Source organism: Candida metapsilosis (genome assembly GCF_017655625.1).
Source record: "Candida metapsilosis strain BP57 chromosome Unknown scaffold4, whole genome shotgun sequence".
NCBI lineage: Eukaryota > Fungi > Ascomycota > Pichiomycetes > Serinales > Debaryomycetaceae > Lodderomyces > Lodderomyces metapsilosis.
Genome location: NW_027138162.1, coordinates 599,611 through 626,322, shown reverse-complemented (window position 1 = coordinate 626,322; position 26,712 = coordinate 599,611). Strand labels below are relative to the sequence as shown.

Sequence of the window (26,712 nt, the reverse complement as noted above, 5' to 3'; positions counted from 1 at the left end):
GTTTATTTTACAAAAATTGTCTCCAAAATGCAGAAAACCCGCTTGCATTACCATTTTGTAGGTGCCGTGTATTCTTCTAGGCCAGAATATTGGCCCTTGGTGTGGAGTTTGAAATAGCTTGTGTTTTAGTAGCACAGAGTAACAAATTCTGATGCAAGTGAATTCATGGGACATATTTCCCTTTCTAAGGCTACCAAAGTCTTATCTAAAGGAAAAGACGGTTATGTCTATATCAGATGCACTTTCTTATACCAGCTGTATAGCTCATATAATGTTGTAGTGTGATTTATTGTGGTTTCTTTTCCTGTTGCGGACTTTTTCATTAAATTTGGCAGCGAAAAAAATGAAACGAAAAAAACAGAATATATTTTGCAACAAACTTTTGAGAAAAGTTTATAACTTATACGATTGAATAAAATAGTATCGAAAAACGTTTTTAATGTATTAAGCCAGGCACTATCTATAAATCCTATCTATACAAGTGCAAATCCAAACGACATAAACAGAACTAAAAACACAATCACATGCATCATCGATCTTGAAGGAGTCAATCCAGCACCTGAGCCCTCTGAAGAAGCAGACACTTTTGCGGTTTCACTTGATGACGAAGAGCTTGATTTTTCGCTGCTGGTAGTTCTTGTAGTAACTGAAGCTGATGATGATGATGAGCTTGATTCTTCGTTGTTGTTTCCTGCACCTTCGGTCGTTGCAGTAGCATCTAATGAATGACTAGTTGGGGCTTCAGAAGATTTTGATTCAGATGATGAAGAAGATGAGCCTGAGGAGCTAGAGCTTGATGAGCTGGAGCTTGAGGAGCTTGATGATGCAGACGAGCTAGACTCTGATGAGCCAGATGCAGAAGTTGAACTGGCTGATTCGGATGAGCTCGATGGCTCAGATGAGCTTGTGGAACTAGAGTCTGATGAGCTGGAAGATGACCCACTTGATCCAGTGTCTTCTATAGTCTCACCATTGGTGATTTTGCTAACGTCGTCTTGAGCCTCATTAAATCTTCCATTAACCTCACCATCTTCTGCCTCGATTGTTTGCCAGAAACCACTTTGATCAGAATAAGAATATTCACTACCGGTCGAATAATCAACGGCAGAAAGGGATTTAATGTGCATAGTGAATGGAGCTGAACCATAATCAGTTGTACCACCAGCCCACTCGATAGTTCCTTCCTCATTAGATGGATCACCACCAGCCCAAATACCTGCATATATTCTCATTGGTGTCTGTGGATAACCTTGTGAATTCGTAATTTGTAATGATCTAATGACGGTTCCATCAACAATCCAATCCAAGGAGTCCTTAGTCCAATTGATCGCGTATTTGTGATAGTCTTCCAATGGACTAGGATTAATTGAATGATATCCACCACGATCATAAGTACTTGTATTTCCTTGAACAAAGTAGTTTGATTGCCATTCGTATTGGTCACCACCAAACAATTCAATATCAATTTCATCCAAGTCATCACTTTGCAAAAAGAATGACGACACTATTCCTTTACCTTCAGCAGCTTTCAATTCAACTTCAACATAACCAAACATCAAGTAGAAGTTCGAATGTACCGATGGGTTATCAAATCTTTTATTAATTGTAAGCGATAATCCGTCATCTCCGGTAGTAACATTACCTTGGTTTCCCAGATTAGTGAAATGGGAACCTAAACCATTACTGAAATCTTCCGTAAATGATCCTCCTAAAGCTGGGTCTGGTGAGCATGACAGCGATTTAACTGGGTTGCATGAGTCGGCTGCAACAGAAACAAGAATTGAAGCGAGTGAAAGGGCGGCGCGTAATATTAGCATTGTGTTATTGGCTTTTGTATAAGTGAAGTATGATAAAAGAAAAAGTTATGAATGTATTTGAAAAGGATTTGAGGTTATTTATATAGTCTATTGGTATATTGGCATTGCCCTGTTTAATTTACACGATGACATGACGGATCGATCGATATTTTACCGGTTAAAGTTAAATGAATTATTTATTATTTTTGTTTACATAAATTTAAATATAGAACGCATACAAAACATAGCCTCCCACATAACACCAAGAAAATTTAGAGTTGGAACAAAAAGCACAATCTAAACACTAATTTTAAAGGGATGAAACAAATTTGGTTGTGCTTCTACGGAGAAAGATTTAGATATGTTTTGTGCTTTAATCAAACTATACGATCTCTCCCTTTCAACTAAGGAACAAAAGATTCTGTTATTACACAGACACCAAATCAGGATACCGATTTTTTCTCCTTTCGTCAAAAACTTTAGAAATACAATACAATATAAGACAATTTAAAATAGACAGTATGAGAGAGACAATCGGAACCACTTAACAAGACAACTAGAGCCTCATTATCTCAAAAGGAACTTGGCAAGACTAATTCTAGTTCTACAAAGCAATATATGCAACCTATCACCGAAGAATTCTTTTTTTTATTATTTTTCTTCTTCTGTCTGCAAAAAGAAAATTAATTCACGCGCTGGTTCCATTATCCAAATCAGGACAATTAATTAAAGACTTGTACCATTAACTCATTATATATCATACTCAAATCAAAATCAGTGATCTAAATCAAGCTAACTACCCCTATTACACAATCACATGTTTTATTCTATTCTCCTTTCTTCAAAGCATGATTAAAAGGATGAAGGCGGTCTGTACTTGACTTTGTTTTTGTACTTTCAAATGCCTGCATACCATGGAATATGACCCCATCTTTTTTTGCAAAACCTTGTACTTCCAATTGCATCAAAGGTAATGCGTTGGTAGAATAGCGGACCACTTTTTGACGGTCTACATCAAAAGGGGGCTGGATATTTTCTATAGATCATACTGTACCCTACTCACAGGAGACTTGCACGAAGAGAGTAGGATAATAATCTTTGATGAATTGAGGATGAATGACCAGCACCAACTGCGCTTCAGATAATCAGTGATTTCTAGATGGCTCTTCTCTCCTATTCCAGTAGGATAGAACATGAGATCTCACAAACACGAGTAAAAGCGGGCTTTAAATTTCTTCTAGATAAGCCATGCCTTGGTGTTATACTTTCAAATCGCATTTCCTTCCCACCTTGCTTTAGCCTCTCAACTAGGGTGTTCTAGTCCAAGTACCAATACCCGTAGAGTAGATCTGTCCAGTACTGAGCTATCTCGTCCGAAGTTTGTTTACGAAGCTACATGCAAAGAAAGCAGAATCTCCAGCTATACTATTCATTCAACATCGTCACATCCAACAAACTCGTATGAAAAAGTATCTCAAATCCATTCTGGTCTACCAAATTTTACCCTCATTTCATGCACAATTTTGTTTGCTGTCACATTACTCTGCATAAGTACCTGCAAGGGAAGGTTTGATGGTTATCGACCTCCATATAAAATAGGTCCCAATTGGCAATGAGAAACTGTTTTACAAGTCCTTATAGCACCTCAAAATCATGGTAGATACAATTTCACTACTTACTTCACTGACGAGCTGGGAGGATATAATAATAAAGTTCATTCTTGTAAACTTGAACCAACATCAAGCATTGAGATTGGCTACTTTGAATTCAAGAATTGCAAAATATATAAAGGCAAAACTATACCGTTATATTTATGTTTATCCTTCAGAGCCATGGTCTGAATATAAAACAGAAGAAATGAGGAAGGATTCACTTCCACCATTCAAATTTCATAAAGATATAAACAACTTCAAGACCAACAAGTTTACCATAATTTCGTTTGAAAACTTTAAAAAATACATGCCCGAAATGGACAAGAAAGAATCGATTTATCTACTTGAAATATTTTGGATTCCTGAAAAGTTTGAGAAGGAAATTGCTAAACATTTAAAAAATATCGAATACTTTACTGTAATTTCCTGCGAATATGATGAAGCAGCAGGAACCAACGGAAAGGGATATAAAGGCAAGCAGAGAAGGACCGAACAGCATTTTACTGCAGTCTGTGGAAAAAAAAAATTACACCAGAAGGTTGCAATATGACGATTGCAATTATGACTTTCACGAATTGAATGAAGTCTTGCTACTAAACTTATCAAGAAATAATCATGTTAAGTGCTTGAAGTTGAGTGTGTTTAACGGCTATAGAGACCTTGAGTTAATAAATCAAGTTTCACATTTAACTGAATTGTACATGACATTAAATATTACCCATGGCATTAATCCTGGACCATTTAATGTGAAGATTACTTTACCGTTGCAAAAAGTATACATTGTTTGGACTGAACCAAATGATCGCATCAAGGAGACTGTACTTTTGCATTTCCATATTGAAGATGTTTTTGAAACCCAGTATATACAAGAACTATCCTTGGAATCTGACAGCCCATTTCTTTATCATCTCAGAGGTGATCTCACTTATTCATTCCCCAAATTGAGACAATTATGTCTTGGTGCCTATGAAGATATCTATAGTTTCAGCAGCCAAGGGCATATTGACTTTTTTAATCTGCTCTCTCATCACAATTTGCAAATGTTGCTTTTATCAACTGTTTATGGTCTAGCCAGGTCCCCACCTTCCAATATTGCCAGCTTATTTTACAACTTTCCTCAAGCAAGTATTCATTGGTGGTATAGTTTCCTGCTTGAAAAACCAGGATATATGTTTGATAGCTTGGCTATGCTCAGTCCAAATTTGCCCTTTGCTGTGTTGGGTCTACATTGGCCATCTGATATGAGCAAGATTAAACAGACCTACTCGTGGGAGACTAAATGGGATGTCAAACCGGGTACCTACACCGCTAAACTGTCTGAAGGAACAAGAAGTTTGGATGTCTTGTTTAAAACTGTCTACGCGGATGAAGAATTGAGATTGCTTCAAATGTGTTTGTACGAGTAATAGTTATGGCTTTCTTTCCTTTTGATCAAATTCAGTTCACGAGTGAGGATTAGCCTTTTCGGTTTCTAGCAGCCAGAGACCAGTATCAAAGGACTAAGAGTAAATAAAAAGTCGAAGAAGTGGTTTATGCTCAGATATAGCCTGTAAATCACAAGGGGTTTCCAGATAACCATTATGATATAGTTTTTTTTTTGCAGCCAGACCTCTATGTAGAAAATTCAATGATACTTATTATGGCTTACCTATACACAAAGCTTCCAACGATTAATCTTTTTACAATGAAAATATTGGATTTCTGTACAATTGCTTATAATAGAGAGTACCGAATAAGGCATGTGGCACAAGGCTCATCCATATGTATCATAGATAGCAAATGGTAGCTGTTCCTGTATAAAAGCCAAAAAAAAAAAAAAAAAAAATTTTGCCGAAATTTTTGAAATTGATGACGGAGAGAGATAGACAAAAATTCTTCGCTTATCCTCTCGTTATCAGTCAATCATTCATAATCTTCTTTTAACACAATACATCCCATCCAACAATAAGAGACAATCCAGAGTCTTAAGCGATAAGAAACAAGGTTTCAACTAACATAGAGTCACATATCTATCGACAATAACAAAGCTAAGCTCCCCAATAGGCTTTGTCTTGCGCCATTCCCCAATTATCAACCCATCATTCCATCTTCCATCACCATGTACTTTGAACTAGACGAACCTGCAATAATACCACCATATAACCACACACACGGCAACAATGGTAAACTCAGTACGGCTGTACTTGTGGTCATCATCACACTACTGTCTGTGTTTGGAATAGTATCCATTTCGATACTAATTTTCTATTTGGTTCGTCGATCAAATAGAGCCACTGAAGATGATTTAAGACGAGAAGAAGAAAACCAAGCTTATCTTGAGTTGAATAGTGATGAACAAGAATTATTTTTCCAACTGAGAGAGTTTCTTGAGATGAATCCATACTATATTGGTGATTTAACCTTGAGTCAGAATTTATCTATTCAAGAAAAGGGTATAAATGCATTTGAATTTGTCAAAGATCAAATGTTGACTAATAATGATTTGTTAATTGTGAACAAGACGGAGTTGAATTTTTTCAAAAACTTTGAATGCTCATGCCAAACTAACTTGCCAATACCCATGAAGAATGAAGTGTACTACTACGAAGCCAAGATATATTCATTACCAGAAACTAGCACATCTGAAGATGGGCAAGCTAATGATACTTTAATTTCTATTGGTCTTGGGGTCAAACCATATCCTTGGTTTAGACTACCGGGTCGCCATCTTCATTCAGTAAGTTACGACTCAGACGGTTACAGAAGACATAACCAACCATTCCATTTCACAACAGAACCACCATTTCCTAAATTGGCAAAGGGCGATGTAATTGGAGTTGGTTATAGAACTCGATCAGGCACAATTTTCTTTACTCGTAATGGTAAGAAAGTTAGCGAATCAAAAATAGGTGGTCACATTAAAAACTTTAAACTTGCACGTAATGGTCAAATTTTCCCAATCATTGGAGCCAACAATATTTGCTCGATCCATGTGAACTTAGGACAACGAGGATTTGTATTTATTGAAGCAAATGTAAAGAATTGGAAGTATGCGCCTTTGGAAGGAACTGGACCAGCCCCTCCAGCTTATAATAAATTCAATGCTGATATCTTATTAGAAAGGTCAGAAATTGACGAAGAAGAAGATGATCGAGCCAATGATTTCCCACCTGATTTTTGGGCTACTGTTTCCAAGAATAAACGTGAAGGAAGTGGCGGTAAAGGTAACATAGAAGGTGCATTGTACGATGCCGATGAGGACGACGATGACGATGATGGTCATTTCACTTACGACGCTTATTCAGAAGTCAATTCTGACGATGAACAAATAACGTTAAATAGCTTACCTCCACCGTACGTGCATGGAGAAGAGTAAATAAATTAATTTTTGTCAGGTACGAATGAAAGGCTTTGTGACCATGTAGCTGCTTCCTCTGCTGTGGGGTAGTGCCAGTAGTCGCTAGTCATTACTACTATGCCACTAACAGGTACGGCGCGGATAAAATTTTCCACAAGAAAAAGGAATATCCGATACGCAAAACTCACATTTGTAGGACCCCTATTGTATAAAAACCATTCTTGCTCGCTCTTCTTCTTCTACTTTGCATTACCCACATAGCAACTCATGTCGTTAGATACACCATCAATCACCTACAAAGCTTACACTTACAAACACGGTAGTAGTCCCCTCGAACTTGTCGACGAGACCATTGATTTAGTTCGCAAACCCAATGGTGAATATGTTGCTCCTAGAGGTAGAATCCTTGTCAAGATCAATTATGCATCACTAAACCCCGTCGATTACAAAGTCTACAAACAGACGCCATGGATCGTTTCATTATATAATCTGAAGAATGGATTTGGTAAAGATTTTTCCGGCCAAGTTTTATCAATTGGTGCCAATACAGAAACCGATGTCAAAGTGGGCGATTATGTTCAAGGTATGAATTGGCCAATCTATGGAGGTGGATCATGTGCACAGTACTTATTGTTGAATCCAGTTTGGTCACCAATAACCATCGTCCCCACAAATATTGACTTAATTGAAGCAGCTTCATTTCCATTGGTTTTGGGAACTGCAATGCAAATGACCCACGATATGAAATTTGAAGGAAGTAAAGTTCTTGTCATTGGTGCAGGTACATCAGTTGGTAGGTATTGTGTCCAATTGGCCAGGATTGGTGGAGCTAGAGAAATCATTACAACGAATTCAGACAAGAATAGTGAATTGATTAGGGATTTGGGAGCAACATCACAAATTGATTACCGTAAACATCCAAACTACTTGAATCCAGTTTTAGAAAGTGTTAAAGCGTCAGGTGCGTTTGACTATATTCTTGATTGTTGGGGTTGCAATGATTTATTCCCAGAAATTAACTCCATAATCAAAAAGGGAGGAATTTATTATACTATTGTTGGCGGTGATCCATATTCGAGCATAGCATCTATAGTATCTAGATTGAGAATGGTTGGATCAATGTTGGGATTAACTAATTATACTTATATTCATGGATTGCTTAGTTCTAATAGAGGACATAATGGATGGATTGATCTGGCTAGAGATTTACTTCAAGAAGGAAAATTACAGATATTCGTTGATTCAGTCTATCCATTTGATGAGTTACGTGAAGCAGTTGATAAGTTGGAAAGCGGTAAGGCTCAAGGTAAGGTTATTTTAGAAGTTGAAAAACCAAGTGAAGTAAGTCGAAATCCTTTTCATTAGATAGAGTAGAAAGAAGTGTTTAGAGATTAGTAATCTCTCGATTCATCTTGCATTATTTCCGTGTAGGTGGTATTTTCACTCTGATTAAGGTGGCTAGTGGCGGATAAAATTTTGCGGCTAAAAAAATAATAAAACAGCGGGTACCAGATTTATCCGAATACAAACCCGAAGCAGCCAAATTCTCTTCTTTTCTTAACAAAACCATACAAACGGCACCCATTGCTTGAAGTGTTTAAAGCTTTATACAGATGAGTATGAGGTTTATAATTGCCAATCGTTTATACCCATGCTAATGAACAGTGTGTAGTGCATTGGGAGAAAAGAAAACGCAATTGGAAAGCAAACGTTGCTGTTAAGTTGCTTTTTCTGTTTAGCCGTTTTAGCCGTGCTACAAAATGGAAGACTCACACATACGGATAAAGATTCACATTGCATATGAACCCAGGCCTATCTCCGGAGAAACTAAAACTTGCTCATCTCTGATTAACCATATATAAGCAACCACAATATCCCATAATTTTTGATTATCCTGAAGACCTGTTCATACAACACACAAGTCATGTCATTTACAACTCCTGTTCTCAAATACAAAGCGTGGGCTTACAAGAATGGTAACCACCCTATTGAACTTATCCAAGAAAGTATCAACTTGGTCAAGTCTGCCAACGGAGATTATATTGCCCCAGATGGCAAAATCTTGATCAAAATCAACTATGCTTCATTAAACCCAGTCGATTATAAACTATACAAAGCTAAACCTGCTTTTCTTAGCTTTATCAATTCGAAACAAGGATTTGGTAAAGATTATTCAGGAAAAGTTGTTTCAATTGGTAGAAACACGGCAACTAAAGTTAAAGTTGGCGATTTAGTCCAAGGAATCCAAGCACCTATGCTTGATAGAGGGTCATGTGCGGAGTATTTATTGCTTGATCCTACAAAATCACCTATTGCAACTAAGGCCACCAACATTGATCTTGCTAAAGCTGCTTCATTCCCACTAGTGTTGGGTACTGCAATGCAAATATCAAGAGGATTGAAAATCAAGGATGAAAAGATTTTGATTTTGGGTGCCGGTACATCGGTTGGTAGATATGCAGTTCAATTGTGTAAATTGAAAGGTGCTAAGGAAATTGTCACTACGAATTCAGGCAAGAATGCGGACCTAATTAGTGAATTGGGTGCCACATCACAAATTGACTATAGGGAAAACCCAAATATTTTACAACAAGTATTGGAAAGTGTTAAAGAATCAGGCCCATTTGATCATATTTTGGATACTGTTGGTGGCAAAGAATTGTTTCCCGAAATTAAAACGATATTGAAAAAAGGTGGTGCTTTTCATACAACTAATCCAGGAAGTTCCTTGTTTGCATTTATTGGTTCAATTTTGAAAAAGAAATGGGCAGCATGGGGATTCCTTGGGTATGATTATAGTTTTGGATTTTTAGATTATAATGGAGGTTGGATTGATTCAGCTAGAGATTTAGTTGAACGTGGTCAAGTCAAGATTTTTATTGATTCAGATTATCCATTTGATGATTTACACGAAGCAGTGGAGAAGTTAAACAGTGGTAGAGCCCAAGGAAAGATTTTGTTGGAAGTTGAGAAACCAGAAGAAGATGTGAAGAGGGGAGAGGGTGCTTAATGGTAACAACGGATAGGAGGTGAACTTGATCCTCTAAATCTGTTGCGGAATCTAGATTTCAAATACACTCCCTCACATTGCCAAGATTCTACATTGAAATTAGTTCATGTTGCATTTCTAGAAATACTTTGGAAAAATAAGCTTTTTCATCACCAATGAATATAATAAAAAAGCTAATTGAACTGATACTTTTGTAACGCTTTTTCATACTTTTTTTCAATATATAATATTTGATTTTCCTTAGTATCGTGTGATAAAGTCTTGAGAAATTGCAGTTATCGGTTAGTAGATTATCCTTGAACGATTTATACTTCTCTAAACTATTGAGCGTATGCATTGGGGACTCGATCCAAGACGTTTAACAGTTTAAGTCCATCTTTTCTTTGTGTAATTTGTTTGATCACGGCGTTTTCTACAAACAAATAACCATTGAAAAAGTTTTCTCGACAGAAACCAAGGTAATGAGCTAGTAGTGAGATGCAATCTCTCTCGAATTGAGAGAGAAGAGTAGCTTTACATTCATCGAGTAAGATAAAACCTACTTCCTCATAGATGTCAAACATGCATACGCAAATGAAGCGCAAAGAAAACTTCGATTTGATTCCAATGCCATACAGAGGCACAATTGACTGGTCTTTCGTCTAAAGATAGAATCTTTACACAAGACACCTTTTTGGTCTACTACCTCATCACAAAAAGATAACTTCCTAAATAACTCAGACTCGAGGCCATTGAAAGAATTTACCAACGTACACGCACTTATTCCCTTTGTGTCTAAATTGGACTCATGCACATGGTACACTACTTACATATTACACAAAACTTACTTAAAATATATACGAATAGCAATCCAAAATAGCTTTGCAAACAGCCCAAAACAACGAAAGGATTTAAAGTCATTCAAAACAAAAGCGTGTATTAAGAACCAATTTTTTTTATTATTATATTCGTTCCCTTCTGCATTGTCATGTCACAACAATGCAATTAATCAAAAAAAAAAAGTATCACAATACTCCGTTCATCACTCTTTTTCATATATAAGCGCTTGAAATTTCCTCTTCTCTTTGACCCTTTTTTTTTTTGGTTTCACATCTTCTCTATACATCCACTGAATCATAATGAAATTCGCTACTGTTTTCACTCTCGCTACCGTCACTTTGGCTTTGAACTTGGACCAAGTCAGATTACTCAATGACAACGAATTGGTTATTCAAGACACCGAATATGGTTACCCAGCAATTGTCAATTTGAAAGAAGAAGATTCTGAAGTTGATGCTGAAGCCAAGAAGTCAAAGTCTACTACCAAGGTTACTACTACCACTTCATCTCATGCTACTTCTGTTACCACCACTACTACTTCCCACTCATCAAAGAAGCACTCTTCTACTTCTACCAAGCACAAGACTTCTACTCACTCAATCACCAAGACTGCTGGTGCTGATGCTGTTGCTGCTAGCGTAGGTGGTCCATTGTTGGTTGCTTTGGGATTATTGTTGTAAGTGACATAACCTAGCTGGTGAGGGGAGTTTGTTCGGAATGAGGCGGCACCCCCTTTAAAAGGCCATTACTATTTAAGTTTAGTCGATAATTTTAATACATAATAAAAATCATTTCGATTAGAGAGAAGATGAGTGTGTAGAGTGTATGTCAAACTTATATGATGGAGTCACATCGTGGGTAGCTCTTTCTACCAAAAGAAGGAGAGACCTTCAATTGCAACATGTGAGAATAGTGCCTCTTCGGTGTGTCAAGTCCGATTGGTGTCGTAAAAAACACAGACAGCACTTGTCAATTACATTGTGCTTACGGTTGTATGTGTTGCTTGCATGGCCGGTCTAGGCGCCGGTTTCGTTTCTTCCGCATGAGCGGAGAAACTTCCTTTTTCGTTCATCTATTTGCACGCGCCCGTCCCAGTGGCGACCCGGTGACTTATTTTTTCATTCGAGAGCCCAGTCGCACCGCCCTATTTCTCGTCCTACAACTTTTCGACTCTAGCATTAGTGACTCACCTGGAAAAACAAAAAAAAAAAAAAGTCAGAAACATAAATATCTCTCAAAATTTTTCATCAACTCCACCCTCTGATCTCTCACACACAACCATCGTTTCCCTCCAAGATGTTCAAAACATCATCTAGTCTCTTGAGACAATCAATCAGAGCAAAATCTTCCAGCTCAACTTCTGCTTTGGCATACAAGACATTACATCGTAATCAAAAACGACCACCATTGCCAACCATCGATACTCCAAACTGGTCTGCCAACACAGCCGTGTCATCAATTCTTTATGAAACACCAGTCCCATCAAAAGCTCCACCAAAACAACATGTTCTCAACTGTTTGGTTCAAAATGAACCCGGTGTCTTGTCAGGAGTTTCAGGTACATTAGCAGCTAGAGGTTTCAACATTGATTCATTAGTTGTTTGTAATACTGAAGTCAAGGACTTGTCACGTATGACTATTGTTTTAAAAGGCCAAGATGGGGTTGTTGAACAAGCAAGAAGACAAATTGAAGACTTGGTACCAGTATACGCAGTTTTGGACTATACCAATGCTGAAATTATTAAACGTGAATTGCTTTTAGCTAGAGTTTCGTTATTGGGGCCAGAATATTTCCAAGAGTTGATTGCAACTCATCAATTACATATCGATGATGGTTCAGCAATCCCTGACTTATCAGCAACAGAGTCCGCTTTCCATCCATCAAATTTAGCTCCTAGTGAAGCTTTAAGACAAAAGCACATGCACTTGGATCATATTACTACAATTACTAAACAGTTTGGTGGTAAAGTTGTTGATATAAGTGATCGTAATGTTGTTGTTGAATTGAGCGCTAAACCAAGCAGAGTTTCAGCATTTATTACATTGTTACAACCATTTGGTATTTTGGAGTTGGCTAGATCTGGTATGATTGCCTTACCTAGAACTCCATTGAATGGTGGCGAAGAAGAGGAAGTGCCAGTAGATGCTTCTGACATTGTTGATGCTTCTCAATTACCACCAGGTTAGAGAGAGAGAGATCCGCGGTAGGAAATGTAATGTTAACAGTATATATCTTTAACTTTTGTATAATAAAATTAAAGCAAAAAAAGGAGAAATAAGGCAAAAAGAGCCACTTTGAAAGAACTCTGTGATGCAGTGACATGCATTTGCTATAAAATCATTGATTGTTGGACATTATTTTCTTACCCAGAATACTCTACTCTCGGCACGATATAGCTGTTAGCTTCACTACCACCTTCTGACTGTATGTACATCAGACCGTTTAATTTAGAAATCGTCCTTCTATAGGCACTTATCTTGAGGTATTCCCTACTCGAATGCAATCTGCGCAATATGGTCTCTGATGGTTAAGGCCTTAAGCGAAGAGCCAAAACGTGTTTGCCTTTGTGTAACTTACAACATGATTTCAGAAGCGAAAAATATTTTCATCAAACACACAAAGCAACACACACACACACCTCAAAACATCTTTCAGGTGGATACTGTATGTGGACGCAAGATTAAATCGTTATTTTCACTCGCCTTTATACAATAGTCTACTTATAATATTTTGAATTGCCAACCACAAATGCAAAAATTATACCACGCTTTATCCAACAAAAAAGTACTTTGAAATTTAGAAATCTATAAATTTATACAATCTGCTTTCATTTGAATTTAATATATGGGCGGATTTGTTATGTCCACAGCTTTGATCCATCAAGAGTACATTTCAGAATATACGATAACTGGTGAAAAATGCTGAATCAAGAGTCACACACAAGTGAGAATACAAAGAGTACGCCTCAACAGCAACAACAACAACAACAGCCTGCACCGCCACAATTACCACCAGGACTGTACTATATGCAACAATATCCAACTGGCTACTACCAAACACAACCACTTCCTGAACCACCTCAGTATCCAGCTCAGAACTTCCGCCCACAACAACAGTTACCACTTCCACATCAAGTAAATCCCCAAAATGAGCAACCGATGCAACAACAACAACAACAACCAGTACAACCACTACCGATGCCTGCATACTACCCACCCACGTATCAACAAATTCCTCCATATGGACAGTATATGCCAACCTCAAACCAACCCCCAGCTCATTACCAGTATCAATCTCCTCCTCAACAGCCAGCACAACGATTCGTTCCACCTATTAGTGCTAATAACAGATCAGTTCGGTTTCAAGAGGATGCAAACTATACTCCCCAGAGCCAGCCTCAAACTCAACTGCCGCTGATAAGGAGAGAAATGGAGAGAGGGCAGTATTCAGCTCAAGCTCCTCTATCTGATCCCACAATTTCATCGTCATCTCCTTCAAACAGCTCAACAAGACTGAAACGTCAAAGTCCAACACCAGAAAAGCCTTCAGGGGAAGAAAGACCGAAAAAACGATCTCAACCAGCTAGCAGAGCATTATCAAGAACTTCTGCGACTTACCCAAGGAAACGGGCTGTAACTGCATGTGATACATGCAGGTTAAAGAAAACAAAGTGCGATAATGTTCGACCTCAATGTGGATCTTGCGCTCGTAATGGGAATACAAACTGTCAATATAGCACCGACGATCAACTTAATGATTATTCAAGTTATGATCCAGCGTCATTGAATATATTGACAAAGTTGGACATTATATTGAAAGACTTGAGTCAGATGAAGGATAACGGTTCAGCCCGTGTGAATGGCTCTACCGACAAAAAAGTTGATAAGAGTGCCAATAACGGATCAGTTGAAGACACCAAGAGAAATGAAAAACAAGAATCTGACAAATGCATTTGGGACATGTCTGCTACTTCAATTATCAATTGGAACGTGTTTAAACAAGACTTGTGCGTGACACAAGGTGAAGTTGCGGATATAAAACACAAACTACTCAATTTGTACGATAGAAACAATTTCATACGGCATGGCAAAAGTGAAACAATCCACTCATTTGAAGAAAAGTTTAACGATTTTAAAATAGTTGAGCAATTGTTAATGAGCAATTTTACCAATATAATCAATTCCTTTTTTGTCAATATACACACGAAATTGCCCATTTTGAATGTATGTGAGTTTTTCACCGTATTGGAGTTGTATCAATTCTTGCTGTCCAAAATACCAGAACTCACATTTATAAAGTTGTTGGAATTGTTTGAAAAGGATGAATTGCCGGAATCAATCTCCCAAGTGTACCAGGATCTGAATATCGAATTGAATGAATGGGAAGTGGAAAAATTAAATCTCTTGGTGGAGTTTATTCCTGTTATTTTGATCATTTCTGCTCTTGGTGTGTCTGCTATACCTGTACATCTAGACAATTTGACAACTTTTAAAAACTCACTAGACGAGTCAGCGTCAACAACTATTGGATGTTTAAGTGGTGAAAATAGCTTTGATGGGATACCAACTACTTTCACTTCAAATAGGACACTCATTGCTTACAAGTTGGTTGCATACTCACAATCAATTATTCAAATGTTTCCTTTTGTCATGAAAGAAAACACAATTCGGTCAACTCTGTACTACTTGTTAAAAAGTCAGTTGCATTTACAAAATAATAACCCATTGCGTGCTCATGAACTCAACGTACGTGCCAGTCGGAACATTATGTACTACTTACAAAAAACCAATGGTGGTAAACTGATAACAGATGGTGACAAGAAAGATGTTCTTGACCGGCTTTTTTGGATTTGTTTGAAACTCGAATGTGAGTTGAATATTGAATTGTCACCTTTTGTTTCCCTTTCAGGTATACACCATTTCTCACCTCCAACCTTATTTCCCAAAGTCCCCGAGCCAATTACTGATGACAATCACAGCAAGTATAGTAGCTCAGTTTTAAAATTGGCCCAAAAGTATGATGATCAATACACTTGGTACTATTTCTTGACTGAGATAGCAGTACGGAAAGTGGAAAACAAGATGCTTGATGATTTCTACTCGTTAGAATCAACGTTGAATTTTGTTTGGGATCTGGAGCAATTCTCTAATGAAACAGTTTGGACGTATTTCATCAAGTACCTGAATCAATACAATGGGATAATCAATTCATTAACTCCAGAAATAAGGTACTTTGTGTTACAGGAAATTGATACAGACTATATTTACAAACGTATAAAGAAGAAATACGACAAGAGCAAAGCAAATGGATCAAATGGAGTCAAGGAGCAAAATGAACAACCACGCAAGGAAACAACTGAATTGTATAATGATATCTTTGACAATTTGGATGACTTTCTAATTGACGATGACTTGTTACTTCGTGCACAATCGGAATCGATAATGTACATAAAAACAAGAGTTTTGACATCAAAGTTGCTTTTATTTCGGCCATTGGTGTATTTGATATTGGAAGATAAAATCCCATTGTTGGAATTGATCAATGCGGCAGCATCGGTGATTGGAGCTTCAATTTCCCAACAGCCAGCTTTAATTGAAGCTGATTTTGGGTTTGATACACCTATTTCATCCTCAGCTTCAAATACAATTAGCGATTCCAATGACTTTTCGAGTGCATTGGAGGTTGAGTTAGATTTCTTCAATTTGAACAATGCTCCATTATTTTATCAAAAACACCATCCAGATGAAGATTTTTCCAGTGTAATTGAATATACAAAAACCACATCAGATGACGAGTCCGAAGATGCTGATTTTAAGGTCAAGGATATGGCTGCTGCTAGAGCCAAAATATTGCGCATCTTTTTCCAAAATCTTATCTCGATACCAAAGTTAAACATTCCTCGCTTAGCTTGTCATCGTCATCCTGGAAGCTGGTATTATATACGTAACTTGTTCATTGGAAGTGTGATGCAGTACCTAATGTTTAAGAAAATTCAACAGGTTATAATCACAGCAAGTTCAAACAAGGAGCTACAAGCCATGATGGCGCAATCAATGGGAGGAAGTGATGGAGATGAAGGAGCTGCTTCTGGAGAAGCTTCAGGAGTAAAGTCATTTGAAGCCATTGTACAAATGATTTCCAGTGTTGTTGGAAAAGAGAGTATAGTTGCCAATTTGGAACATCTGAAGATTGTGTTTGAGTACTGGAAAGAAGAGGTTGGTGATTGTGTTATATATCAAGATATTGTGACAAGAATGTTGGCAGAATTGTAAAGTTGTCACAGGTTTTAGATTGGCGTATTTTGAGATACAGCTTCCACGTGGGGGTTAAAATATAGCTTTCTTCATGATTTTTAATCCCACTGATCTTTTAGATAACTTTAATTTTTCTTTTTAAATCGACGCGAAAATAGTGAATAAAGGGAACTTTGGTTTTTTTCTACTCCGATCTCGCTAATTATTTTGATGCAAAATTTTTGTTCTCTTTGAAATAACAGACAAAGACGTTCATCAACCGTGTTACCATTTGGCTATTGTTAGTATGTCGAACGAGAGCCCAATAGATAAAGATTGGCACAACAGTGACTATGAAATCAAAGAACAAGATCGCTTTCTACCGATTGCAAATGGTATGTACTACTGCAACATAGAAGAATAATTACCTTTTTGAACGTATACTAAAACTTGTACCTCTTAGTTGGCCGAGTCATGAAGAAAGCTCTACCAGAAAGAGCAAAATTATCAAAAGAATCAAAAGAGTGCGTTCAAGAATGTGTTAGTGAATTTATTTCCTTCATTACTAGTCAAGCGGCTGATAAATGTAAATTGGAGAAACGCAAGACATTGAATGGAGAAGATATATTATGGGCAATGTATACTTTGGGATTTGAGAATTACTCTGAAACTCTTAAGATATATCTTGCAAAGTATCGACAGGTATGTGAAGTAGCCACAAGATTGATTTTATGATATTTTATACTAACGTGAGACAGTATGAGCAAGAGCAAGCATTGATAAAACCACCAAGAAGGAAAAATTACAAGAAGAAGAAGGCCAAACTGAAAAAGGAAACGCTGGAGGAGGAAGAAACTCAAGATGAATATCAAGATGAGTTTAATGATGAAGATAATTTACTAAATCCTGAAGAATACTTCCAAGAAACTAACTTGAATGATGATGAGTCAGGCTACCCAGTCCCAACAGCAGCTACAACATTCCCCATAGGAAACGAATATTTTCAACAACAAGGCATTGAAAGCGAAGACACAACAAATATACAATACTTGAACCAGCCAAATATAGATCCACCACAACAACAGGCCTTTCCCCAAACGTATGCACAACCGACGCAGCCTCAGCAGCTAAGTACGCAACTGCAGCCCTTACCTGATCAATTGTACACCCCACAAGAACAAGTATACAACATGAACGACACAAGTGATGTACAAATGCAACTCAATCAACAGGGACAGGGTGTGGGAATAATACTAAGGAGCTCTCTGCAGTATTCCAGAACTGATCAGGACCATCGTTCTGGCTGAAATCAGGTTGCGAGGTTGGACTGTGGTGTGGCACGCTTTTCAAAACAAAGTGGGAGAAGCCATATATCAGCTTGCCACAGGTTACACTCAATGGGCTTTTTTATAGGTCTTAGATAGTACCACAAAATTAAAAGTTTATGTCATCAAGCGCCGTTGCTACTATTTTCGTCTTTGGGACTGGTAAAAGCCGTGCATGCAACAGATGGATTTTTAAAGGTTATGTTATCGGCGCCTGATTTTTGGTACGGTTTTGTATGGCATGTCAGCTGAGCAAACGGTATAGTAGAACCATCGCGAGTATTCCCACACGTCACGCGAGTGTAATTCCTCCCATTGAGTAGAAAGGGATAAAAATGGTTTTCTCTTTGAAGATATTTGTGCAACAATTAATGCTAAAAATTTATACTCATTTGGAATGTATTTCCCTTTTGGGACAAATTCTACATCCACAATAATATGCAGGATTTCCCTATGTATTTTTTTCTCCTCAAGTCTTTGGCTTCCACAGTTTTGGAACATTACGGATAAAGATCAGTAAGATGCTACCTGACAAGCAGCGACCGATGACAGCGTTCTAAGAATTTAAGACACTCTGCATTTAAGGCACTCGAACGAACATAGGATTAAAATAAATTGGTCTTCTCCACATCATCCTTGGGATCTCTATAAAAATTATTTAGTATTATTATTATTATTATTATAACAACCACGACCTCTCTCCCTTTTAAGATTTTTGAAATTGAAATAAAAATTAACAAGAGATTTCGTATTCACAATTCTTCTAGGAAACCTTTCATACTAAGAATACTCAACAAGACATATTTCATACTATTCATACACATACTATCATCGTCCAATTACAAGATTTGCCACTTCAGTTTGCATTGAATCTTAGATCTATCAATAACCAAAAAAAGACGGCCTAGACCTAAAGAGATTTCAACCTCCTGCTCAGATTCAGATTCAGATTCAGATTTTAATTTTTTTTTTTTTTTCTTTCTTCAATTTTTTTGTTGTTGTTGTGGATTTTTTTTTTTTTTTTTTCGACTTACATTAAAACTGACAATTTGTTCAAAGAGTAGTAGTAACTACAACAACAGCAGCAGCAGCGGCAGCGCCTCCTTTCAACAGAATTCATCAAAACACCAATCTATCAGGACAAACCTTTTAGATACCACCCAATGATCAAATCGTTTAGGAAAAATAAAAGACTGTCTGCCTCATCGGGCTCACCTAAAAAGACAATTTCACGAGTCACTTCAAGAACACTTGACTTGGAGGGTGCACTTCAATCACCTAAAAAAGTCATAAAGGCATTATACGATTACGAACCCCAAGGCCCAGGAGAGTTGAAGTTTAGCACGGGAGAGTTTTTCCATGTGTTGAACGTATCTGATGATCCAAGACATAGAGAAGCCGAGGAAAACGGATGGTATGAAGCTACGAATCCCATGACAAATGCTAGAGGAATGGTACCCATAAGTTACTTTGAGGTATTTGATAGATCGCGGCCATCAACAGTTTCAAATCAAAGTACGAGTCTGCGTTCTGGCTCTCATTCACAGAGTTCAAATCAAACATTATATGCAGTAACCTTGTACGAATTTAAAGCAGAAAGAGACGACGAGCTTGATGTTTCGCCGGGAGAAAACTTGATCATATGTGCACATCACGACTATGAATGGTTTATAGCCAAGCCTATAAATAGACTAGGTGGCCCTGGGCTAGTTCCGGTTTCATATGTTAAAATCATTGACTTGTTGAATCCACTTGCAGCAGAATCAACAGTTGACACTTCGAATCGTGACCATGTTATTGAACTTATAAATGGGTTCAAGATCCCAACAGTAGAACAGTGGAAAGAGCAAACGGCTAAATATCAAGCATCTACTATCCCACTAGGTCATATTTCAAGTACGAAAGCTCCGCCACAGTCATCAACATCACAATTTTTCGATGGGCAATCGTCAACTTCAAATAGGTCATCTTTAGTGTCAATCTCCATTATTGATGCCAGTGTTGATTCGTACCAACTAGATCATGGTCGATATCAATACCTAATCACGGCAAAACTTTCCAATGGAAAAACTAGACACCTTTATCGTTATTACCAAGACTTTTATGATTTGCAAGTGCGGTTACTAGAACTATTCCCATACGAGGCTGGGAAAATCGAACATTCAAAGAGAACAATACCTTCCATCCCTGGACCTTTAATCAATGTTAACGATTCCATCTCGAAATTAAGACGGGAAAAGTTGGACATTTATTTGTCAAATTTGATTGCATTGCCTCCACATATTTCACGATCAGAAGAAGTATTACGTTTATTTGAGGTGTTGAATAATGGGTTTGATCGTGAAGTGGATGCACCAAATCGTCGAGGTTCCAAACCAATTAGTCAAAAGTCAAATTCGCATCAGGACAGAATGTCACAATACTCCAACTTTGGAATCCATCCTCGAGCATCAGACCACTCAAACGAATCTTATAGGTCGAGAGATTCTTCAAGTGGGAACTTGCTTCTAGACACTGAAAAACAACACCAACAAAAAGTCAAGGTTAAATTTTATTACGAAGACGATATTTTTGCATTATTACTACCATCAAATTTAAGACTTCAAGATTTAAAGACCAAATTGTACAATAGGTTAGAATTGGATGATCTACAGCAACATAACTTCACACAACCCAAAACAATTGACTCAATTCGGTTATTTTTAAAACATGATTATGAGGACTTTTTGAAAGAAAATGGCATTCGTGAAGTTGATTTTAAAGTACACGGTCAAAAATTAGAGGAGTTTGAAGTTGATGATGATGAGAAATTCCACGAAGTGCTTTACGAGAAATGTAAGTTGATAATTTTGCTCACTTAAGGAGAGTGATAAGCAGAGTGTATGTAAATTAGCCTTTAGTTCAATGACAGGCGACTTATTACCGAAAAGGATTTTTAACTTATGTGTCTGCAGCTATCAACTTATTTAGTTCAATTAGAGTAAATGTCATATTTGTATTACTATCACTACACTACAATTTACCAGTAGAAGCTTCTTTGACAGACGCGCTTTTAGAATGAACACGGGAAAAGAAAACCCTACGTTTTTGTGTCCACTTCGAGAAACTAAAACTTGTAAAAAAAACCATCAAAATTCTTCAAGGAGTCAGGTATCAAAGTTACTTTCAAGCATACACTGATCCAGCCCCAAAGCAACAAAGGGGGCGCCGAGACTATCAATATGGGATTTATCAATACAGTATTCAAAGCGCTTTCACGAATAGGTGATGACTCAACAAACCTGAAGTCTCGAAATGTGGAGCTGAGTCGTTCTGCTGGTAATGCAATTTCCCTGAAGAACCTGAAGGGTACTGGTTGTGATGATCCCGAGACTCCAACTCTAAAATCAGATCACGGGAAGTCATCCACGACAGGTTACGTAGCTCCGCATACAATTGATCTTCTGAGAGTACGAGGGCCGTCACCATTAAAAGCCAACGCATTTTCCGAGCCAAGCAAGAAGATGGGACAGAATAGTTCAATGAAAGCATTTGATGATGAGGCTCTGGATACTTCCTTTAACAACTTGCCTAGCTTTTTGGAGAGGACAAGTAACTCACTCACGGAACCTGATAACGCAACGAGTCTACACCCCCACCTGTCATCATTCCAAACTTCACCTAGCTCTGCCAAAGTATCGAAAGGTGGAGATATACTACCGCTAAAATCTGTTTCTGAAAAGCTACATGCTCTTCTTGAATTAAGGGACAAAATGACACTGAAGATAGTACAACATGAGCTAAATGACAGAGAAGTAAAACAGGTACCCAAAATCACAATGGATGACTCCGATAAGCACATCATAGAAACGCACAATTCAAACTTTGCTCTGGAAGTTGAAGGCGATCTTCACCGAAGTTTAAACCTGGGAAAAAGGTCACCAGAGAAATATGGTTTGGGCCAAGAGCGAAACCACCTGTTCAATGCTAATTCTATTGAGTCACCGAAACTGTACAAGCGACGCCAGAACGACATACCAGGACCAAACAAACGACGTAAGTCGTCGAACGATCACCCATGTGAAGCACAACAACAGTTGACAGATCAGCTGCAAATGCATCTGGAAATGGACCCCATCATTCATGAGGAAGTAGCAGATAAGACAAAGGCTACCACCAATCACCAAGCTCCTAGCTCAACTGAGCTGGACATACACCATGGTCATAACCAGGAAGCGAGACATATCAAGAACAAAGAAAGCAAGAAGAAGCATCCCCTGAAAATACAGAAGAGTCAACAGAAGCAACCCGAAATCATAGACTTGTCAATATTTGATCTGGATGAAGATTCCCCTGAAGATACATTTAAGGAGGATGTAACAAAATTAAAGACAAAGCCCAAACGAAAGGAAACAATGGCTCAAAAGATGAAAAGACTAAAAGAGGCCCGTAGGGCAGCTAAGAAAGCCTCGAAGCAAACAAAGGACAAGGAAAGAAGGTCATCAAGTCTCAAGGAAAAACTAGCTTCTCATGCCTCGGAATCTATTCCTTCCAAACCATCAGATACGGTTTTGAATGTCGAGCCTTCAGAAAATATGTACGCTCAAGGACCGAAAAATGCAATTACTCAACTACAGGAAAGCTCAACGACTCAACGACCAGAAAGCCCATTGACTCAGCAGCAGAAGAATTCAGTGTCTCAAATACTGGAAATTCCAAACTCCCAATCCCCAAACGGATCACTACTTCAAGAGCCAAGGAGCTCGCTCACCTCAGCTGCGATTACCAGTCAATCAGGAACGGGACTTGTCGCTTTTGAACGAAAGGGCACGGGCGCCCTGACACCAAAGGGTTTGGATACTCTACTTGCCCCTGCTATTCCAGCACCAAAGAGTCCAGTCACTAAGTCTGTCTCCAATTCCCCTGAAGACAAGGACAGTAGTAATGAGAATTCACAATCAAGCGGTGAGAAAAATCAAGGAAAGCAAGCAGATATTCACACTTTTGCGCTAAAAGCGAGTGCGTCAAACAACCAAGAAAGGAACAATGAGAATGTGACTAAACCGGCTTTAAAATTCAGTGCATCTGCGCTTCTTGGCCTTTTCTTTGGGGAACCAAAAAGCGTACAGGAACCGAGAGCTAATGAACAACTGGCTAGTCACGAAACATCAGAGGAACCATCCAGTGAATCGGGGCAGGACGTATTGCCAGAAATGGACCAGCTTCCTGAAAGTGAACTGTCGCCGAATGAACCTGAAATCGTGTCTTCGGATAATGATGAAGTGAAGGAGCTTTTGGAAAGAGAACCTGAGGCTGAGAGGACAGTTAGTCTTGATGGTGGCTTGGGTGCTAAGGATGCACACGGAAATAGTACCATAGCGGAAGATAAGCTTTCCGACCATTTTGATATTGACGAGGATAGCGATATTCCAGATGATACAGATGACTTATCCCAGGATTTGCAACAGAATGAAGCGCTTCCTCGTGAACCTAGTGAAGAGATTGATCAATCCCACTTGAGCAACCTTGCCCCAGCTTCAAAGGATGAAGATGAAGCCGATCAATTTAAAAGCTTTTTTGTACTTGAGTCACCACAAAAAACAGCACCTCAAACTACTTTGTCCACTGGTGTACAATCCTCGCAGCAGGACGAGTTTCATTCTTCAAGAGATCGTGAAAGTGGTACAATCACAAACAGTTATGGCCTTCAATTTGACGAAGAGCTGTATCAAGAATACATTAATGAAATGAAGAAACATGTGTCGAGATTTGATGATGAAGTGGAAGAGAAGTCAAGCAGTGATGACAAAAGTGATCTGAAAAGGTCAAAACCGAGTATATCACCCTTGCCTGAACGTAACAATTATAATGATGATGGAATAGAGGATGACTCTCGCGAGCCTACTGCACCACCAGAGAAACCCGAAAATGGAAAACAAAGGGTGACGATTGATCTTGTTGAGACTCAAGCCAGGATTACAAAAAATAGTCGTGATCCAAAAAGACGCAAGCGGGTGACCAAAGTACGTAATATGCTAAGCTTGATGAACTCTTCTTCTGAGGAAGATTTCAGTCCTGACGAAGATACTGCATTGAAGAGAAGAGTTTACATGCGTCGCAGAAGACAGAATGTGTATGAGAGAATTCATGGAAATGAATCGCTGAAAGTTCTCGATAGTGGTGACAAACAGGAGGAAGATTTGAAGAATTCTCAAAATTTAAGCCCATCAAAACAGGACCCCAAGCTACTGTCAAGCCAATTCGTATCACCGTCTGCTCCACAGTTTTCTGCTACAAGTCTGCAAATGGCGACAGCAAACACTGTAGTCGTCGATAGAAGCCAAGAGGACCAAGTTGCAACTGGAGATTCAGCCAACCACAGTCAAAAAGTATCGGATTTAGCCTCTGAAGCAAATGCGTTGAATGGACAGGAGACGCTAGCACAAACAACACATGTGATAGAAAAATCGCCATTCTCGAATATGCCTGACTTGGGATACGGCGATGATGCAGGTGATGCAAATTTGGTTGAAGTGGAAAGAACGGAATCGCAGGTTTATTCATCGAATCCTTCTGCTCCAAATAGCAATAGTCAACCTCATCAACAAAGCAGTAGCCAACTGGTTCACTCACCAACTGAGAAACGCAATGATATGTTTGGATCATTTGCTAAATGGACACCAAATGAAAAGACGGCAAATGTCGAAGAAGACGACGAGAGCATGGCTAATGAGAGCTTCGATATGTCTGCTATGGCGAAATCAATCGAAGACGTGGCTTCTGATCCAAGTAGAAGTAGGAAGAAGAAACATCGGGTAAAAGTTAGAGAAGGGAGTTCCATTGGTGTTGACAATAAAGTACAGGAGGCAACAAGTGAGAGAGTTTCAAGTGATGCGATCAAACAAGGTAATACCAGTAATGTGTTCTCTCAATTAAGGGAAGGATTGGATGCTATTACAAAGGTGGAACTAGATTTAGCAAAGCAAATGTTGAATGAGCTCAGTAAGAGAAAGGCTGATGGGCTGACACAAAGTCAAATGATGCATCCAGTGCAACCATCGCAATCAGTGCAACTATCCCAGTCAGTCCAATCAAAGGATCCCGTGCAGCTAGTGAAGCCAGTACAGCCAGCACAACCAGTGTGTCGACTGGAGTCATTGCATCCAACACGTCCATTGATGCCATTGCAGCCCAAGCCGCTAGTGCAACCAGTGCCACCATTTCGACTATATCAGGCAGTGCAGCCAATAGATGACCAGAAGGAGACAAAAAACAAGGCCAAGAAGACTAGAAAAAGGAAGAATAGGAGGAAGAAGGCTAAAGAGAGTGTATAAAGCAAACGAATTTTATGACTGTAGCAAAAATATCGTTCTATGCAGGACAAAGTGTGGCGTATATAAGAAAGAACTTTTGCTCTTTTCGATCACTTCTGATCCATTCTCTTATTCTTCCTCTTTACATCATGATTTCACCTAAGTACTCATTAACACATTACTATCTTGGTCTCAATACGTTAGCAGGTGCTAAAAGGGCACCTCACATTGTCAATTTGTATCTCGATTACACTTGTCCCTTTAGTGCCAAGTTGTATCTTAAATTATTCAAGACAGTTATCCCAGGTTTACAAAAGAAACATCCAGATGGGTTCCAATTCGTTTTTGTGAATGCAATTCAGCCATGGCACCCCTATTCCATCTTTTTAGGAGAATTTGCATTGGCCTATGCTAAGTTGCTACGTGAAAATCCAAGAGGTGATGAACATGAATCATTTTGGAATTTCAACAGAGTTGTATTTGAGAATCAAAAGGAATTTTACGATAATGCTAATATCAAGCTATCAAGGAACGAAATTTATGAGCAGATTTATGACGTTGTTTCCAAGGAGCTTGACTTGCATGTTGAAAAGGACAAATTGTTGGCTGAACTTCAGATCAAGGAAGGTGGAGAATTAGTCAATGAGGGAAATGGTGCAACTCCTGATGTCAAGTACTTTACAAGGTATCAACGAACCGTTGGTGTACATATAACACCTAGTGTGACTGTTGATGGAATTGTTGACAATTCTGTTTCAAGTGGCTCCAGCGAAGACGAATTGATTAAGGTGTTTGAAAGCAAGTTATGAGTGAATAAAGAATTTAGTTTCATAAAATGACGTGTTTGTATTATCGTGCCATTAGAACCTGTAGACTTTTACTTCGTGCATATATATATATATATTTGACTTGATTCAATACCCCTTTCTCTCTTTCTCGTCGTTTATCGGAAAAAGCTGTCTGACTTTATATCTTCGTATAGACGCAAGTTTCAGAAACATTTGTGGCGAATTAACGACTTCGTCGTTTAGCACACTCTGCCTTTTCCAACCAAAAAAATAAAAATTAAACGCGCGCCCTTTCTCTCTCTCTCTCTCGTGTGGGCGCATGTTTCAGAAATGATAAATTTTCTTTTTTGCAGCTTGTAAATCATACGATTGTTTTTTTTTTTTACCCTTTTGTGTATACGACGGTTGTGAAAAGAAAACTATAAATACAAATCAATTAATGATGAGTTGGTGAAGGAA

The 26,712-nt window shown here is 38.3% G+C and overlaps 11 protein-coding genes across 11 annotated transcripts; 10 read left to right on the top strand and 1 right to left on the bottom strand. All coding sequences in view use genetic code 12, as the record gives it.

Annotated features, from left to right (window-relative positions):
- Window positions 1-473: 473 nt before the first annotated feature.
- CRH11 (transglycosylase) lies at window positions 474-1,817 on the bottom strand (the record flags this gene model as incomplete). Its single annotated transcript, XM_067692652.1, has 1 exon — window positions 474-1,817. The coding sequence occupies one exon, from the start codon at window positions 1,815-1,817 to the stop codon at window positions 474-476; it is 1,344 nt and encodes a 447-aa protein (XP_067548060.1).
- Window positions 1,818-3,449: 1,632 nt separating this feature from the next.
- Window positions 3,450-4,854, top strand: I9W82_003661 (uncharacterized protein; the record flags this gene model as incomplete). Its single annotated transcript, XM_067692651.1, has 2 exons — window positions 3,450-3,960; window positions 4,106-4,854. 2 exons carry the CDS (start codon window positions 3,450-3,452, stop codon window positions 4,852-4,854), a joined length of 1,260 nt encoding a protein of 419 aa, XP_067548059.1.
- Window positions 4,855-5,546: 692 nt separating this feature from the next.
- On the top strand, window positions 5,547-6,803 carry I9W82_003660 (uncharacterized protein; the record flags this gene model as incomplete). The annotated part of the gene is made up of 1 exon (XM_067692650.1): window positions 5,547-6,803. One exon carries the CDS (start codon window positions 5,547-5,549, stop codon window positions 6,801-6,803), a length of 1,257 nt encoding a protein of 418 aa, XP_067548058.1.
- Window positions 6,804-7,052: 249 nt separating this feature from the next.
- On the top strand, window positions 7,053-8,150 carry I9W82_003659 (uncharacterized protein; the record flags this gene model as incomplete). Its single annotated transcript, XM_067692648.1, has 1 exon — window positions 7,053-8,150. The coding sequence occupies one exon, from the start codon at window positions 7,053-7,055 to the stop codon at window positions 8,148-8,150; it is 1,098 nt and encodes a 365-aa protein (XP_067548057.1).
- A 559-nt stretch (window positions 8,151-8,709) lies between these two features.
- On the top strand, window positions 8,710-9,795 carry I9W82_003658 (uncharacterized protein; the record flags this gene model as incomplete). The annotated part of the gene is made up of 1 exon (XM_067692647.1): window positions 8,710-9,795. The coding sequence occupies one exon, from the start codon at window positions 8,710-8,712 to the stop codon at window positions 9,793-9,795; it is 1,086 nt and encodes a 361-aa protein (XP_067548056.1).
- Window positions 9,796-10,913: 1,118 nt separating this feature from the next.
- On the top strand, window positions 10,914-11,294 carry PGA53 (Pga53p; the record flags this gene model as incomplete). The annotated part of the gene is made up of 1 exon (XM_067692646.1): window positions 10,914-11,294. The coding sequence occupies one exon, from the start codon at window positions 10,914-10,916 to the stop codon at window positions 11,292-11,294; it is 381 nt and encodes a 126-aa protein (XP_067548055.1).
- Window positions 11,295-11,910: 616 nt separating this feature from the next.
- On the top strand, window positions 11,911-12,801 carry ILV6 (acetolactate synthase regulatory subunit; the record flags this gene model as incomplete). The annotated part of the gene is made up of 1 exon (XM_067692645.1): window positions 11,911-12,801. One exon carries the CDS (start codon window positions 11,911-11,913, stop codon window positions 12,799-12,801), a length of 891 nt encoding a protein of 296 aa, XP_067548054.1.
- Window positions 12,802-13,533: 732 nt separating this feature from the next.
- Window positions 13,534-16,887, top strand: ZCF27 (Zcf27p; the record flags this gene model as incomplete). The annotated part of the gene is made up of 1 exon (XM_067692644.1): window positions 13,534-16,887. The coding sequence occupies one exon, from the start codon at window positions 13,534-13,536 to the stop codon at window positions 16,885-16,887; it is 3,354 nt and encodes a 1,117-aa protein (XP_067548053.1).
- Window positions 16,888-17,155: 268 nt separating this feature from the next.
- HAP3 (Hap3p) lies at window positions 17,156-18,155 on the top strand (the record flags this gene model as incomplete). The annotated part of the gene is made up of 3 exons (XM_067692643.1): window positions 17,156-17,243; window positions 17,312-17,550; window positions 17,613-18,155. 3 exons carry the CDS (start codon window positions 17,156-17,158, stop codon window positions 18,153-18,155), a joined length of 870 nt encoding a protein of 289 aa, XP_067548052.1.
- Window positions 18,156-19,336: 1,181 nt separating this feature from the next.
- On the top strand, window positions 19,337-21,034 carry BEM1 (phosphatidylinositol-3-phosphate-binding protein; the record flags this gene model as incomplete). The annotated part of the gene is made up of 1 exon (XM_067692642.1): window positions 19,337-21,034. One exon carries the CDS (start codon window positions 19,337-19,339, stop codon window positions 21,032-21,034), a length of 1,698 nt encoding a protein of 565 aa, XP_067548051.1.
- A 360-nt stretch (window positions 21,035-21,394) lies between these two features.
- Window positions 21,395-26,274, top strand: I9W82_003652 (uncharacterized protein; the record flags this gene model as incomplete). Its single annotated transcript, XM_067692641.1, has 2 exons — window positions 21,395-25,478; window positions 25,670-26,274. The coding sequence occupies 2 exons, from the start codon at window positions 21,395-21,397 to the stop codon at window positions 26,272-26,274; spliced, it is 4,689 nt and encodes a 1,562-aa protein (XP_067548050.1).
- Between the last annotated feature and the right edge of the window lie 438 nt (window positions 26,275-26,712).